General features: G+C 43.8%; 1 protein-coding gene across 6 annotated transcripts in view; it reads right to left on the reverse strand.

The window, feature by feature from the left end:
- SYCP1 (synaptonemal complex protein 1) overlaps positions 1 to 15,108 on the reverse strand; it is an 80,647-nt gene that overhangs the window by 29,126 nt on the left and 36,413 nt on the right. For all 6 annotated transcript variants that reach the window (XM_089514336.1, XM_089514339.1, XM_089514337.1 and 3 more), the window contains exons 18-20: positions 6,718 to 6,821; positions 5,625 to 5,742; positions 2,563 to 2,633 (exon numbers count right to left, since the gene is read on the reverse strand). In XM_089514336.1, the coding sequence (XP_089370462.1) occupies positions 2,563 to 2,633; positions 5,625 to 5,742; positions 6,718 to 6,821 (293 nt within the window). The remainder of the gene's footprint in view (positions 1 to 2,562; positions 2,634 to 5,624; positions 5,743 to 6,717; positions 6,822 to 15,108) is intronic.

The raw sequence follows: 15,108 nt of genomic DNA on the forward strand, positions 1-15,108 counted from the left end.
TTGCAGCAGCCAAACCACGCGACTCCTCTGCGCTGCAAAGAAGGAGCGCGAAAATCGCGCTCCTTCTGGCAACCCGGAAGAGACGCCGCAAGTGCCAAAGCACGCACTCGCGGCATCACTTCCGCCACGTGACATGCGGACACAGAGCGTCTGTTACGTCAAAATGGTGGCGGCCGTGTGGAACGGCCACCGCCATTTGTTACGGACTCTGTCCGTAACAGGGTAAGGGGCGTCTAGAAGAGACGCCCCTTTTTCAAACTGGGACGTCCTGAGGACGTCCAAAATGACGGTCTGTAACCCGCCTTAGAGTGCTGCTTTGGCCCCCTAGGGGAACTTAAATGGTTGCATCTCCCTTCCCCAAATGAGGAAAGTCCCCTGACTTATAAAGCCAGTGGACTCAGATCTATCAAACTTGCAGACCATTTTTCAAGAGGGCATTTCCCAGATGTATGTGTACAGCCTCTTAATACACCTGCATGAGGGAATTGGGTTTGTATCAAACACCAAAGACTTTGCCTTTTCTGAGGACTTGGAGCTTTCTCTGCTACCTCCTCCTATTCATCAGAACTCAGCTCATCAGAGTGAGCTGGAGGAGGGCATGGCTATGGTAGGGCTGTTTCGTGTTCTTAAACCAAACTCAGGAATGGCATGACAAAGACAATACTACATAGCTCGTCCTTCATTTGAAGATCTTCCCACAGGAGAAATGGGGTGGCAAGGCAAATCCAACTTTCAGAGGGTCATATTAAGGGGTGAGATTTGGCCTGTTGGTTTTTCCAGGTCTAGCATTTCTGTAGCAAAACAAGGGCAGTGAGAGACTGTGCCAGGCCACTTCACACCAGGACCATAGCAACTGCACATGCCTGGTCCCAATTCAGGCTGCTGCCACAGTCCTAGACCAGGCTTCTGGAAGGAACAGATTCTATCTGCTCCTATTTGGCCCAGTTCTTTGCAAATGACGCAGCCTCGGCGTAGCTTCAGCTTGTATTTGGGGCATACATCATGCAGCCTGAAGCCACATCATTTTGCCTGTGTGTTTTGGGCCTAAATTTATTCTGTTGATATTTGATATTCCTATTTTCTCTCTGTCTCAGAAGACACTTTCTTATTTGAAAAATATACTTTTCATTTCTGAAAAAGCTTTAATTTAACATTCTCTTTTGTATAGTTGGTAAAACTTGCTTTTTAACTTTCCCTTCTATTAGTAATTTCACTAAAGCTTTTTCTCCAAAAAGCAACTTCCCTTTAAATGGGGTATTTTCCAAATTGGCTCTTGATTTCTGATCGGCATCCAAGTACTTCAGCCAACTTTAGTTACTGTTATTGATCTTGCTGCATATGCTGTAGCATCAGATCCTGCATGAGCTATATACTGTACAACTTTATCTAGTTTAGAGCAGCAGCCAGGAGTTTACATAGTGTTCACTGCAAGGTGCATGTACTCAAGTCCTCTGATTTCAATATCTCTTGATCAGCTGGTGTGAGGGAATAACCCACTAATTGCAGATTGCTCCATCAGTCAGCCTTAGAAAAATGCCTTACATTTCAACTCTAAAAGTCTTTTCACACTACACAATTATAGCACGGTGATTCCACTTTAATTGCCACAACTGCATCCTATGTGATCCTTGAAGTTTAGGATGTGTTATTTAGAATTCTCAACCAGAGTGATCTAGCGCTACATCAAACCACAGATCACAGAATTCCACAGGATGCAGTCATGGCAGTTAAAGTGGAATCAGTGCTCTAATAGTGTATTGTCAAAGTGCTTAAAGTCCTACTGATTAGGGGCAGCTCTAGTTCCTATAGCTGTGCAACCATAATTTTCAATACTGTAACTATAATATTTAATTGCAGTCAGCCCTTGATGTTCATGGGTTTAACATTTGTGGTTTTGATTATTTGCGATGTTAAGCCTGCATGGGCATGCATTCTTATTCCTCCTCCCTCCCAGGTTTTTGTCCCCAGGGGGAGCCCAGAAAGGAGGGAGCAGCCAGGAAGTGTGCACACACTCTTCTACTGCCTCCACTCTGATCTTTTAACTGGCTCAAAGAGGCCAATCAAAGGACAGGAGGGGGAGGCAAGAGAAGCAGGCGCATGCATTCCTATTTTACCCCCAGTCCCATCCTTTAATGGCTCAGTGAAACCAATTAAAGGACGGGAGGGGGAAGTAAGAGAAGCAGGTGCATGTGCTCCTTCCCCCCTCCCATCCTTTAATTGGTTTCTATGTGGTGGGGTTATTTTCTGTTTTTTCCGCTTTTGTGGGAGTCTTGTGCCCCTAACCCCCGCAAAAGTAGAGGGTTGATTGTAGAAGCCATAAATCATTACATTAATTTCATTACACAATAGAATGACAATTATTTTAAAATTAAAAGATGTTTTGTAAGTGCTAAAAGGTAAATTTGAATACAGGATCCATCTTGAATTGATTTATTGTCACCCACTAGGCCAGATTATGTTGTCAAAAGGGACATTATTGTGCAAGAATAAATTATAGGGGATTAGCATGTTTCCTGAAAAAGCAACATTCTAAAGTAAAATTCTTTTCACATTATTTCTTGCCTTAAGTGGTTGTTAGTTTTTTTCAGGTTTTCTGTTTGCTTTTCAGCATTTTCTCTCATCTTTTTCTGATCCTGAAAAAAATTACAATCTCTTAGACAAAATGCACAAATAGTACGAAGTCATAATATTTAAATGGTCACAAATGGAACAGTGAACAGAATTTGTTTTTTTAGGCTGCAATATTATAAACACATATTTGAAAGTACATACCATTGACTAAGCAAGATTTAAAGTATTCATGTTAAAGTATTCATAGGCTGTCTTTTCATGGCACTGTCATCACAAGGCAGAATACACAAGAGACATTATTGTATACCAAAGACATCAAAACTAATGTCTCAGAAAAAGCATGTTGCTTGTCTTTAACTCTGATTCTTCAATGGGTTATATCTGTGCTCATGTAATTTGGTCTTTCCCCTGTACAGAGACACAACTGAAATGCTGCAGGGCTGATTAGCTTTAGTAAGAATCCCACCCTTTTATCTATCACTGCACAGTTCTAGCATGCCAAAAACTGTTCCTTCTCAGTTCTGCAGTTCACTACATGCAGAAGAGCTAGAGTTGCAAAAAGGGGAGGAGGGCAGGTTGTGTGAGTCTGCTTTTTCCCTTCAAAATCTCTGTGCTTCACACAACTGTGTAATTAAATACTATCGGGGTAGGAGACAGAAATGTATGTCTTTCCTAAAAAAAATTTTTTTTTTTTAGGTATTTATTTAGGTATTTATATCCCGCCCGTCAGCCCTAAAGCTCTCAGAGAGGCTTACAATTATTATTATTTTTAAAAAATTAGACAGTTCCCTGCCCTCAGGCTTACAATCTAAAAGACACGAAACAAAAGGAGAAGGGAATGGTGGAGGCAAAGGGGATGAGGTTCTTCTCTCCCTCTGAGGCCTGGACCAAGGCAGATGGATTGGAGGGAGGGCTCTTCCTTCTTCCAGGCTAGCCCTGTTGGAACTGGACCTGCCTAGCGAACTCCCTCTCAGGCCGGCGGATGGCAGTTGTGGAGGGCTGAGTCTCCTTCCTTCAGGCTAGCCCTGATGGAGCTGGACCTGCCTGGCGAACTCCCTCTCAGGCCGGCAGGTGGCAGTTATGGAGGGCAGAGTCTCCTTCCTTCAGGCTAGCCCTCATGGAGCTGGACCTGCCTGGCAAACTCCCTCTCAGGCCGGCGGATGGCAGTTATGGAGGGCGGAGTCTCCTTCCTTCAGGCTAGCCCTGATGGAGCTGGACCTGCCTGGCGAACTCCCTCTCAGGCTGGTGGATGGCAGTTATGGAGGGCAGAGTCTCCTTCCTTCAGGCTAGCCCTCATGGAGCTGGACTTGCCTGGCGAACTCCCTCTCAGGCCGGCGGGTGGCAGTTATGGAGGGCGGAGTCTCCTTCCTTCAGGCTAGCCCTGATGGAGCTGGACTTGCCTGGCGAACTCCCTCTCAGGCCGGCGGATGGCAGTTATGGAGGGCGGAGTCTCTTTCCTTCAGGCTAGCCCTGATGGAGGTGAACCTGCCTGGCGAACTCCCTCTCAGGATTCAAAATAAAGTTGAATCCTTGATTCACCAGGCCTTGTTTTCTAATTTCTCCTAGAGTTACAGTGGAAGAAAATTTTCCTTTGGGAGAAGAAGAATGTGTTCCTTTCTGAAGATGCTGAAAGTGCCATAGGAACTGCTAATACTCTACAAGTGTTTTCTGTGACTGAGCTGGATACTCAAGGTGTTAGTTCTGAGATAGGTGTTGCTGGCAATCGTCCTGAAGTATCTTGATGTGATAATTTTTTTGATAACCATCTTGAGGGAGAGAGAGGCAGGATAGCTCCAAGAAGCCAAGTCCTCCCTCCAGTCCATCTGCCTTGGTCCAGGCCTCGGAGGTAGAGAAGACTGCTGGACCTCATCCCCTCCCCACCACTATTCCCTTCTCCTTTTGTGTCGTGTCTTTTTAGATTGTAAGCCTGAGGGCAAGGAACCGTCTAATTAAAAAGATTGTATGTACAGCGTTGTGTAAATTTACAGCTCTTTATAAATAAAGGTTAATAATAAATAATAATAATAACTGAAGACAAAATCAGCTTACTTGTGATTAGTAATTGTGTAAATAATTTTGTAAGTGGTGATATTTTACAAATGGATACAGGCACTGTAAAGAGGTTTATTCTGTGCAAACTGAAAGTTATATTTCCACCTATATAGTCATGGCTGTAAATGCAGTTACAAAGGGGCTGTGCAGACCACCCCTATGCCAGATCAAGGCCATGACAACCACAGGCTGCGGCCCCGATCTGGCCTTTCCATGGCACAAAAAGGAGCTGCAAAAAGCGGCTCCTTTTTGCACCCTGGAACGGGTGCCATAGTTGCAGTTGCCGTGGCTTTATGGCACTCTTTTGGCCCTGCGTCATGTAGATGAAGCGCCAGGGGAGTGTCGTGATGCCATGAACACCCCGACTCCACCCCTAGGCTGGCTAAAGATGCCAGTCAGCACAGCCCCAAAGTCTCAGTCTCTGAGGCTTGAAACCTCTAAAATAGGGCAGATCTTGCCTAAGCAGAAAAAATGCAAGGAGTGGATGTCAGAAGAAATCTTTCTACCACACAGGAAATATTTTCTGGAAATGATTTCAGAAAACCCCATGACAGATAGGATAGCAAAGAGGGATCAAAGCCTTCAAAGAGAGAGGATACTTTTAAAGAAATACTGTATGAAATAAGACAAATAAAACAGAAAGGAATTTCTGGAATTCTTGCAGTGGATGAAAAGGATCTAAAAGTTACCAGCTTTGGCACTCTAGAGCACTGCATTTTGAAGGGAAAGGATGGAGTTCCTGCAAAAGCTACTCAGCTCTGGAACATTCAGACTGAGGCTCTAATTGTATTAAGTGCAGAGACCGTGGAGAAGTTGAAAAGTAGCAGCATAAAATCAGTGTTACTGAAATTCAGTTTTGAAATAGTAATTTTATGACCTATTTGAAGAAATGCACTATAAAATTCAAATATTATAATAATGTAAAAAATGAAAATATAAAAAGCATTTTTTAAATTAACAACCAAGAAATCAAAGTAAAAACTAGGAAATCCAAAACTTGCCTTAAGAGCTTCTTGAAGCTTTTGAAGCTCATTAAGCAGATTATTATTTTCTGTTGTAATGTTTTCTTTGTCCATCAAGAGATTGTCCCAATCCATATTTAGTTGCTTGTTCTTTAATCTAGTAAAGTAATAAAATAGTCTTAGAAAAAATTGTTTTACATTTTTCAAATTTTCTTCTTAAAATTACTCCATTATGTGGAGTGGATTAACATAGGGAGTGGAATCTTAAGGCCATTTGAAATCTGATAGACAAGTCATAGGATGGGCAGAGGTGCTGCTTTGTCAGTTGAAAGGAACTCTACTGGGGCGCCCTCAACAAACCCATAGAAAGCTCTGTGGACACAAATGTACCACCTGTGGAAGGGTCTAAGTCATGACATTCTATGGGTATGTGGGCATGGCCTTGATTCAAAGGATGAAAACAACTGGGAAAGAGCAGGAACGCTATGGGATATATATATATATATATATATATATATAGAGAGAGAGAGAGAGAGAGAGAGAGAGAGAGAGGCAGGCAGAGCTAGTAAAAAGGTCTTCCCTAGCAATTCTAGCAAGTTCCAAAGTTATCAGCATAGGGTTATAATGAAAACAAAATTGAAAAGTCAGTTGTGAAAGCACAAACTGTATACTGCATCCTTAAAAGTAACATACTTTTAGAAATCAGAATATCACCAAATTCTTTTTTTTTCCCCATTCTGGATTTAACTGTACATCATTACTAGTTTTAAAACAATGGATGTGTTAGATTTTTTAGTAGATAGGAAAAGTCCTGTGGCAAATTTATATTAAATGTATATGTGAGTAAGTGAGCTATTGCCTGTAACATACATAAAAAGATACTATCATATGTTTCCATTTTTACAGGGTCTGTTGTGAGATTTTGTGTCAAGAACTACTAAATCAAAATGAAACATTGCTGTTAATATCAATGCACTGGATCAATCACATATTTAACACATTGCACTTTGCATAACAATTTTGGTAGACTGCTAGATTCCCTTCACATCAAAACAAACAATATTAAATTAATCAGCCTTTATAAACAACATTGCTTGTTTTAAAATACAATGGTATACCAGTTTAAACATACGTTTCTTTTTCAAGTTCTGCTTTCACTGTTCTAAGTTGTTGTAAGCAATTTTCATTATTTTCATATGCACCAGATAACTGCATTTCCAAATCATGTATTTCTTTCTGTAGATAAAAAATTTTTAAAATATATATTTATTATGTATGATTTCCAAGAAACAGACAATACAGTTGCCAAATAAAAAATAAATTGCTTTCAACACAACTACTATAAATCATATTGTTATGAACCCTTCTGAGTATGTGTTAATATTTAAATATTGAGAGCACATATTGATAAAACTAGTCACATTTCCCCTTCATTTCATTGCAGAAGGTCTTAACAATACACGAACTACCCCCTCTACTGGATCAAAGCTTTTAAAGTGCAATTTGCAGTTTTCTCCTTTGATTTTAAAGAAGTTAACAGTAGTAGTTGTTACTGGGGGTTAGAATCAGACCAGGATCATGGCTCTGTTGGGGAAGAAGGTTAACTCATGTAGTTTTTTCTTATTAAAATCTCTCCTGAATCCTGCTTTTTGTCTCACAAAAGAATTGCATGAGGAAAGGTTAATGTGCTCTCCATGTTTTAGTTCTGACCTGATCCACTATCACAGCTCCTAGTAAGACACTGACCACATCTAATTGCTTAAACAAACTCTATACATATTTTGTTCACAAAAAGATATATATGACATAACATGGTCCATAGGTATGATGAGAAACATAGCCAGTTTGGGTCAGCCCTATATAAATAGCATTACTCCAAAAAAGAGATAAATCAGCAAACCACTTTTATGGCAGGATCTGTCAGATTCTTGACAAACATTGGCAACAATCTTTGAGAATTTCTGGAGAACAAGAGAAGTCCCCACAGACTGGAAGAGAGCAAATGTTGTCCCCATCTTCAAAAGGGGGGAGGGGAGGGGCAGGGCAGGGCAGGGACAGGAAAGAGGAACCAAATAATTACAGTTTAGTTAGCTTGACATCAATAGCAGGAAATATTCTAGAGAAGATAATGAAAGAGACAGTCTGTAGCCACTTTGAAAGGAATGTCACGATCACTAAAAGTTCTGCAATGAGCCCAAGATTGCATATTGTGCCTTTCACCCAACCAAGTAGACATTGGGAGTGTTAATCTTGCCAGGGGATTTTTGCCCCACTTGGTAAATGAGGAAAATGCTGTGGATATAGCATAACTTGATTTTAGTCAGGCCTTTGAGGCCTGCAAAGAAAAAAGCTCATAAAATGTGGACTAGACAATGCAGCTGTCAGGTAGTAGTTGATTAACTGAACCCACCAAAGGATGTGCACCAAAGGCTCCTCTTCATCCAGGAGACAAGTGACTAGTGGGGTATCACAGGTAAACAACCTCTAGGGATAGCCATGTTGGCCATATAGCAAATCCAATAACATCCAAATAATGATACCTTTATTGGACCAACCAAAATGCACAATTACATGTTGCAAATTTCAAAGTCACACTGGTTTCATCAGGCAAACAGGAGAAAGAAATTGAAGATGTTAGTCATAGGCCTGCATTTTCTGTAGCCACTTTGAAAGGAATGTCATGATCACTAAAAGTTCTGCAATGAGCACAAGACTGCATATTGTGCCCTTCACCCAGGCAAAGTAGACATCAGAAGTGTCCGCACACTCGATACCGTGACCCCATCCCCATGGTGCCATTTTGGCACGTGCCCATTTACACGCTGTACACCAAGATGACGTCACTCTGGCGCAGCACCCAAACAGCACAGAGCGAAAGAGGCATCATAATGGTGCACTATGACACACCTTCCAGGGAGCAAAAAAGATACCACTTTTTGCAGCTTCTTTTTGCTACCTCTGTAGGCTGCTGCATGCGGTTGCCGCGACCCCAATCCAAATGCCGCCAAAAAAAGGACGCCTTTGCTGCCGCCACAGGACTTTCCAGTGCTCCTTTTTGTGTGTGTCATCTGGATGCCATACCAAAGGAGCGCCGTGATACTGCCCACTATGCAGTCGGGTGCATGACATGATGCCAGTGTTAGGACAGTGTCAGGGCGTGTGTTGTGTGGCTGCCATGCCCCCACTCTGTCCCGAGGCCAGCGTATAACACCGCCTGTTCAGCCCTTTAGTCATCAGCAAAGGCTTTCAACTTATACTGCTGTCCTTTTATTTGTATTCCTCTGATATCCGTATCTTCCCTTATTTTATTGTTAAGGATTTCCATCACCATAATGAACAAAAGTGGAGATAATGGACATCTTTGCCTAGTCCCTTTCTGTACAGCCTGTCTTTTTAATGTATTTGTGTTTCTTTCTTGCCCCTGAAGAAGACCTTCCCTCAGTGAAGCTAAAATGTGCTGGCCATTTTAAAAATACTGAATAACAGTTGACCATCTCAGAGTACATGGAGCTTGTCTCCTCAGTTTTCTGCTTTTCAATGTGCTCAATTTGATCATCTTTGGCTCCAGGGAGATTTCCAACTTTATCTGCTCAAGAACCCACATGTTTATCTTTTTAGCTGTCCACAGTATCTTCAGCACACTTCTCCAGTACCACATCTCAAATGACTTGATTTTCCTCTTACTTACCTTCTTTACTGTCCAGTTCTCACATCTATACCTAATGATGGGTGGAAAATGGACTGGACGAGTCTAACTTTGGTGTTCAGTTGTATATCTTTACTCTTTAGGATCTTGTCTACTGCCTTCATGGCTGCCCTTCCCATTTCCACTCTCCTTCTGATTTCCTGACTGCAGTCTTCATTCTGATCCATGTTTGATCCAAGCTACAGGAACTCAATTTCCTCATTGTCTAAGTTGAATTTATGTAGTTCCTCTGTGGTCATTATTTTTGTTCTCTTATGTTCAGCATTAAGTCTGCCTTTTCACTTTCTTCTTTCACCTTCCTTAGTAACTGTTTGAAGTCCAGAATCAGCCAACAAAGGCTGATAAATCTGAAGAATGTGGTTGCTACCAATGCTGCTGCAGTGGCTGACGAAAAGGAACTACAGTCATCCCTCCATATTTGTGGCTTTGATATTTGCGGATTTAATTATTCATGGATTTCATTAATATGTTCTCTCTAGGACTGTCTAGGTCCTCCAGTGCAACTCTGTGGTCAACTTTAACTAAAAGTTGCACTGAAAAACCATTTGTAGCTACTCCAGTGCCATTCTGTGTTCAGTGTATGTTGGGCATTGACCACAGAGTTGCACTGGAGGACCTAGAGATTCCTAGAGAGGTGTCCTCTCAGGTAAAAGCAGTGTTTTTGTTATTTGCCGTTTTTCCATATTCACGGGGATCTAACCCTAGCGAATATGGAGGGACAACTGTAGTGGTTTTGGTGGAAAGCCCCTTATATAGAGGTGCTAGAGGTGGGCAGGGCTACCATCAAAAGCTTATGTAAAGCTCTAGAACAGCGGTTCTCAACCTGTGGGTTGCGACCCCTTTGGGGGTCAAATGATCCTTTCACAGGGATTCCCTAAGACCATCGGAAAACACATATTTCCAATGGTCTTAAGAACAGAGACACCACAATTTTATAGTTGGGGGTCACCATAACATGAGGAACTCTATTAAAGGGTCATGGCATTAGGAAGGTTGGGAACCACTGCTCTAGAAGGTTCCAAAAGATGCACTGCACAGGCACAGAATAACCCATTTGTGTGAGTCACAGAGACCATGAAGAAGAATTGAACAATCCCTCACCATTGCATGGGAGGTCCTTAATCCACCTTCTGGGGTCATTAGATATGTCAGCTGAGTGTACCCAAACATATCTCCATGGAGTAACAGAACCTGACATCACCTTTTCAGCAATCTGTGACATGCTTGGCTGACTCTATCTGTTGTGCCATAAATTTGGTTTTCTTGTAACAGTAAAGTTGCAACATTTTTCTTGTCATTAGATGAGTATGAAATGACTGCAAGCATTTTGTTCCACAGAAATTGTTTGTTCAGTGGCATACACACTTGGAAGTTTGAAATTCAAAGTGCCAAAGCAGAAGGTGAATAAAATCAATGACAATCAACCATCCTCTTCCCCTCTCTGTCTGCTGGTGTAGTATGGACTTTATTACCACCTTTCATTTCCACAATGAAACTTCCACAATGAGAGAATTAGGTACAGGATGTGTAGATAAGAAAGCTGCACTTTTTCTGGATCATATACAATTGTTGCAGATGATAGGATAAAGGAGGAAAGAACCAGGTTTAAACTAACACTGCTTAATTATCTTCTTTAAGGCTGGTAGAAGGAAAAAATCTTGCAAATTACACACCCAAAAATAGGATCGGCAACTGGAGCTGGTGAGACAGTGATATTCAGACCCAATGACTTAGCCATGGATAGTACCAGAGCCTCAGGAGAAAACAGTATAACAGAATCAATGAACTCTGTATTAGAGAGAACAGGTTAATGGTGAAGGTGAGGAAAGGGAGGAAGATGCTGAATTTATAATCTTAATTAAAGGTGTTTGCCTGATGTTAAGTATCAGTTGGAGCATACTGGACTAGAAAAGACAGTATTGGTGCAGAAAGTTATGAAGAAAAGGACAGAGATGGAAGAAGCAATGGTCTGACTAACTGTCATTGGTAGCATACTAGGAAGCACTGTTAACTCCCTTCAGCCACCATCTTGGGGGGAGAGAGGCAGGCAAGCTCCAACTGCCTGCCTGTAAGAAGAAAAGCCCTCCCTTCAGCCACCATCTTGGGGGGAGAGAGGCAGGCAAGCTCCAACTGCCTGCCTGGAAGAAGAAAAGCCCTCCCTTCAGCCACCATCTTGAGGGGAGAGAGGCAGGCAAGCTCCAACTGCCTGCCTGGAAGAAGAAAAGCCCTCCTTCCGACCACCATCTTTGGGAGAGAGAGGCCAGGGCCTGAAAGACTAAGAGCCCTCTTCCGACCACCATCTTGAGGGGGAGAGAGGCCTGTTATGTTTGTTTGTTGATTTTTTTACTTTGTATTGTACTTCCTGTTGTACACCGCTTTGATCTAATTTGGAAAAGCGGTATATAAATAAACATTATTATTATTATTATTATTATTATTATTATTATATATACAGTGGCAAATGATCATGTAAGTGCTGTGAACAGAAAAAAAGAGACAAATGTGGTGTTGTTGAAGATGGCCTTTGTGGAGTAACTGTAGGTTTTGGAGATAGTGTAGGAGATTGAACTGAGAGTGTAGCTGTAACATGAGAACATGAGGATGGTGAAGCAAACTACATGGTGACCACCATGACCTGCTACAATACTGAGATCAACTATGGTATCATGGGTAATCTAAGTGAGGCAAGCAAAGACCAAATTTATGATGATGGTATCAGTCTCTATGAGAGGATGAGTAAGACCAGTAAGATGCTGGCAATTGTGGAGTAAGCAATACTGACAATTCAGTTGCTCCAAGAGTTTCAGATGATACTAAGACTATTAAACGTTTGCTGACCTGAGACTACTAGACTTTTGATCCCTGATATTGTCGGATCAAGAGACATTATTGAAGGGACTTCCTTCCTCACAGTCGAAGATTCAGAAGATAACTCTAGATTTAGATTTCTATTTTTCTCTTAATTGTGAATGCTTCTTCTTCTTCTTCTTCTTCGGATTGAGGGGAAAAGAAATTGCAATGCTGAGTTTTTAGAACTGGAGTGAGCATGTTGAGCCTCTATCACATTAGACCCTGCAACAATCACAGAAAGGGATGCGATCTCATCTGTAGCTGTAGAGTTGCTGTAAGTCAAATCCAACAAGACCATATCACAGCAGGCATCATACACAGTACTGTCAAAGATTGTCCCAAAAATGGACTTAGCAGTCACTAGGCAACTCTGATGGTACTGCAAAAGCAGTAATCACAACAGATGATACTGTAGGTGTTACCACTATTAACAAAGGCAGGATACAGATCGCCCCTTTGGGGTGGCCTGCACCCACCCCTTTCCCCGACGGATTGGAGCCTCAGTGGCCACAGCGGCAGCCCCAGAGGCCCCAATCCGCCGCTTTTCCAGGCTGCAGTGAAACGGCAAAAATCCGCTTCCCTATGGCCTGGAAAGGGGTGTCCTTGGGGCTTCATGGGACAGCGGCGGGGAAAGAGAGATAGGGGCCTTTCACTTTTGTATTGCTGGCGCAGCCATGTAAAGGCTGCACCAGCGATACAAGCAGCAGAAGGAGCTCTGTTTCGGAGCTCCTTCCGGCGCCACTTAAAAGGCACCACAAGCGTCCTGCAGCAGCGTGCAGGCATCATGCCTGCACTGCTCTGTTTGGAGGTGGCGTGGCCATGACGTCATAATGGCAGCGCCCATATAGACAGGGCGCCGCCATTACAATGCCACAGTTTGGCTCAGGCTTGCATCCTTCCAAGGTCGCTAAAATGAGTACCCAGGTTGATGGAAGCAATTAGATTACAGTTGTAAACCGCTTAGAGACTGCTTAGTTCAGTATGAAGTGCCTGCCTGGAAGAAGAAAAAGCCTTCCCTTCAGCCACCATCTTGAGGGGAGAGAGGCAGGCTAGCTCCAACTGCCTGCCTGGAAGAAGAAAAAGCCCTCCCTTCAGCCACCATCTTGAGGGGAGAGAGGCAGGCTAGCTCCAACTGCCTGCCTGGAAGAAGAAAAAGCCCTCCCTTCAGCCACCATCTTGAGGGGAGAGAGGCAGGCAAGCTCCAACTGCCTGCCTGGAAGAAGAAAAAGCCCTCCCTTCAGCCACCATCTTGAGGGGAGAGAGGCAGGCAAGCTCCAACTGCCTGCCTGAAGAAGACAAGCCCTCCCTTCAGCCACCATCTTGAAGGGAGAGAGGCAGGCTAGCTCCAACTGCCTGCCTGAAGAAGAAAAGCCCTCCCTTCAGCCACCATCTTGAAGGGAGAGAGGCAGGCTAGCTCCAACTGCCTGCCTGAAGAAGAAAAGCCCTCCCTTCAGCCACCATCTTGAGGGGAGAGAGGCAGGCTAGCTCCAACTGCCTGCCTGAAGAAGAAAAGCCCTCCCTTCAGCCACCATCTTGAGGGGAGAGAGGCAGGCAAGCTCCAACTGCCTGCCTGGAAGAAGAAAAAGCCCTCCCTTCAGCCACCATCTTGAGGGGAGAGAGGCAGGCAAGCTCCAACTGCCTGCCTGGAAGAAGAAAAAGCCCTCCCTTCAGCCACCATCTTGAGGGGAGAGAGGCAGGCAAGCTCCAACTGCCTGCCTGAAGAAGACAAGCCCTCCCTTCAGCCACCATCTTGAAGGGAGAGAGGCAGGCTAGCTCCAACTGCCTGCCTGAAGAAGAAAAGCCCTCCCTTCAGCCACCATCTTGAAGGGAGAGAGGCAGGCTAGCTCCAACTGCCTGCCTGAAGAAGAAAAGCCCTCCCTTCAGCCACCATCTTGAGGGGAGAGAGGCAGGCTAGCTCCAACTGCCTGCCTGAAGAAGAAAAGCCCTCCCTTCAGCCACCATCTTGAGGGGAGAGAGGCAGGCAAGCTCCAACTGCCTGCCTGGAAGAAGAAAAAGCCCTCCCTTCAGCCACCATCTTGAGGGGAGAGAGGCAGGCAAGCTCCAACTGCCTGCCTGGAAGAAGAAAAAGCCCTCCCTTCAGCCACCATCTTGAGGGGAGAGAGGCAGGCAAGCTCCAACTGCCTGCCTGGAAGAAGAAAAGCCCTCCCTTCAGCCACCATCTTGAGGGGAGAGAGGCAGGCAAGCTCCAACTGCCTGCCTGGAAGAAGAAAAAGCCCTCCCTTCAGCCACCATCTTGAGGGGAGAGAGGCAGGCAAGCTCCAACTGCCTGCCTGGAAGAAGAAAAGCCCTCCCTTCAGCCACCGTCTTGAGGGGGAGAGAGGCCTGTTATGTTTGTTTGTTTGTTTGTTTTACTTTGTATTGTACTTCCTGTTGTACACTGCTTTGATCTACTTTGGAAAAGCGGTATATAAATAAACCTTATTATTATTATTATAAATGAAGCTGCTATTGCTATTGCTATTGCTATTGCTATTGCTATGTTAGTCTGTTTTAGCCCCCACCAAAAAAGTGGGGGGGAATCTTCTATCAACTTTCTGACTGATTATTTTTAGCATAAACTTTCATGGATTTCAATCTGCTTCTTCGGTGACACTGTTGGGGTAGAATGTAAATGTGTTTTATTTCCTATTGAGAAAGCAATTTCATAGCTACCTTTGAGTTTTAAAACTCTGGGGTGATATTTAACTAGTGGCAGCCCAAGGTCTCTCATGCCCAAAGGTAGGATGAAAAATGCTATTGACACAACAGGTGACAGTAGGCTTGCCATATCCTGCCTGGGGGCGGGACTTTCCCAGTTTGGGGCGGGGCCACACAGTCCCGCCCCAGTTTGGCCCCTCCCCTGGGACCTCCCCCCCAGCAAGGCCCTGGAGGCAGCTCCACCCCTTCCTCCCCATGGCTGTGTGCCACCCTCCCCGCCTCCCTGCCTGACTTAAGCCTAGAGAGCAG

The sequence above is a fragment of the Sceloporus occidentalis genome, unplaced genomic scaffold (assembly GCF_023333645.1).
Source record: "Sceloporus occidentalis isolate IW3139 unplaced genomic scaffold, rSceOcc1.0.p SCAF_3, whole genome shotgun sequence".
In the NCBI taxonomy this organism is placed as follows: Eukaryota; Metazoa; Chordata; class Lepidosauria; order Squamata; family Phrynosomatidae; genus Sceloporus; species Sceloporus occidentalis.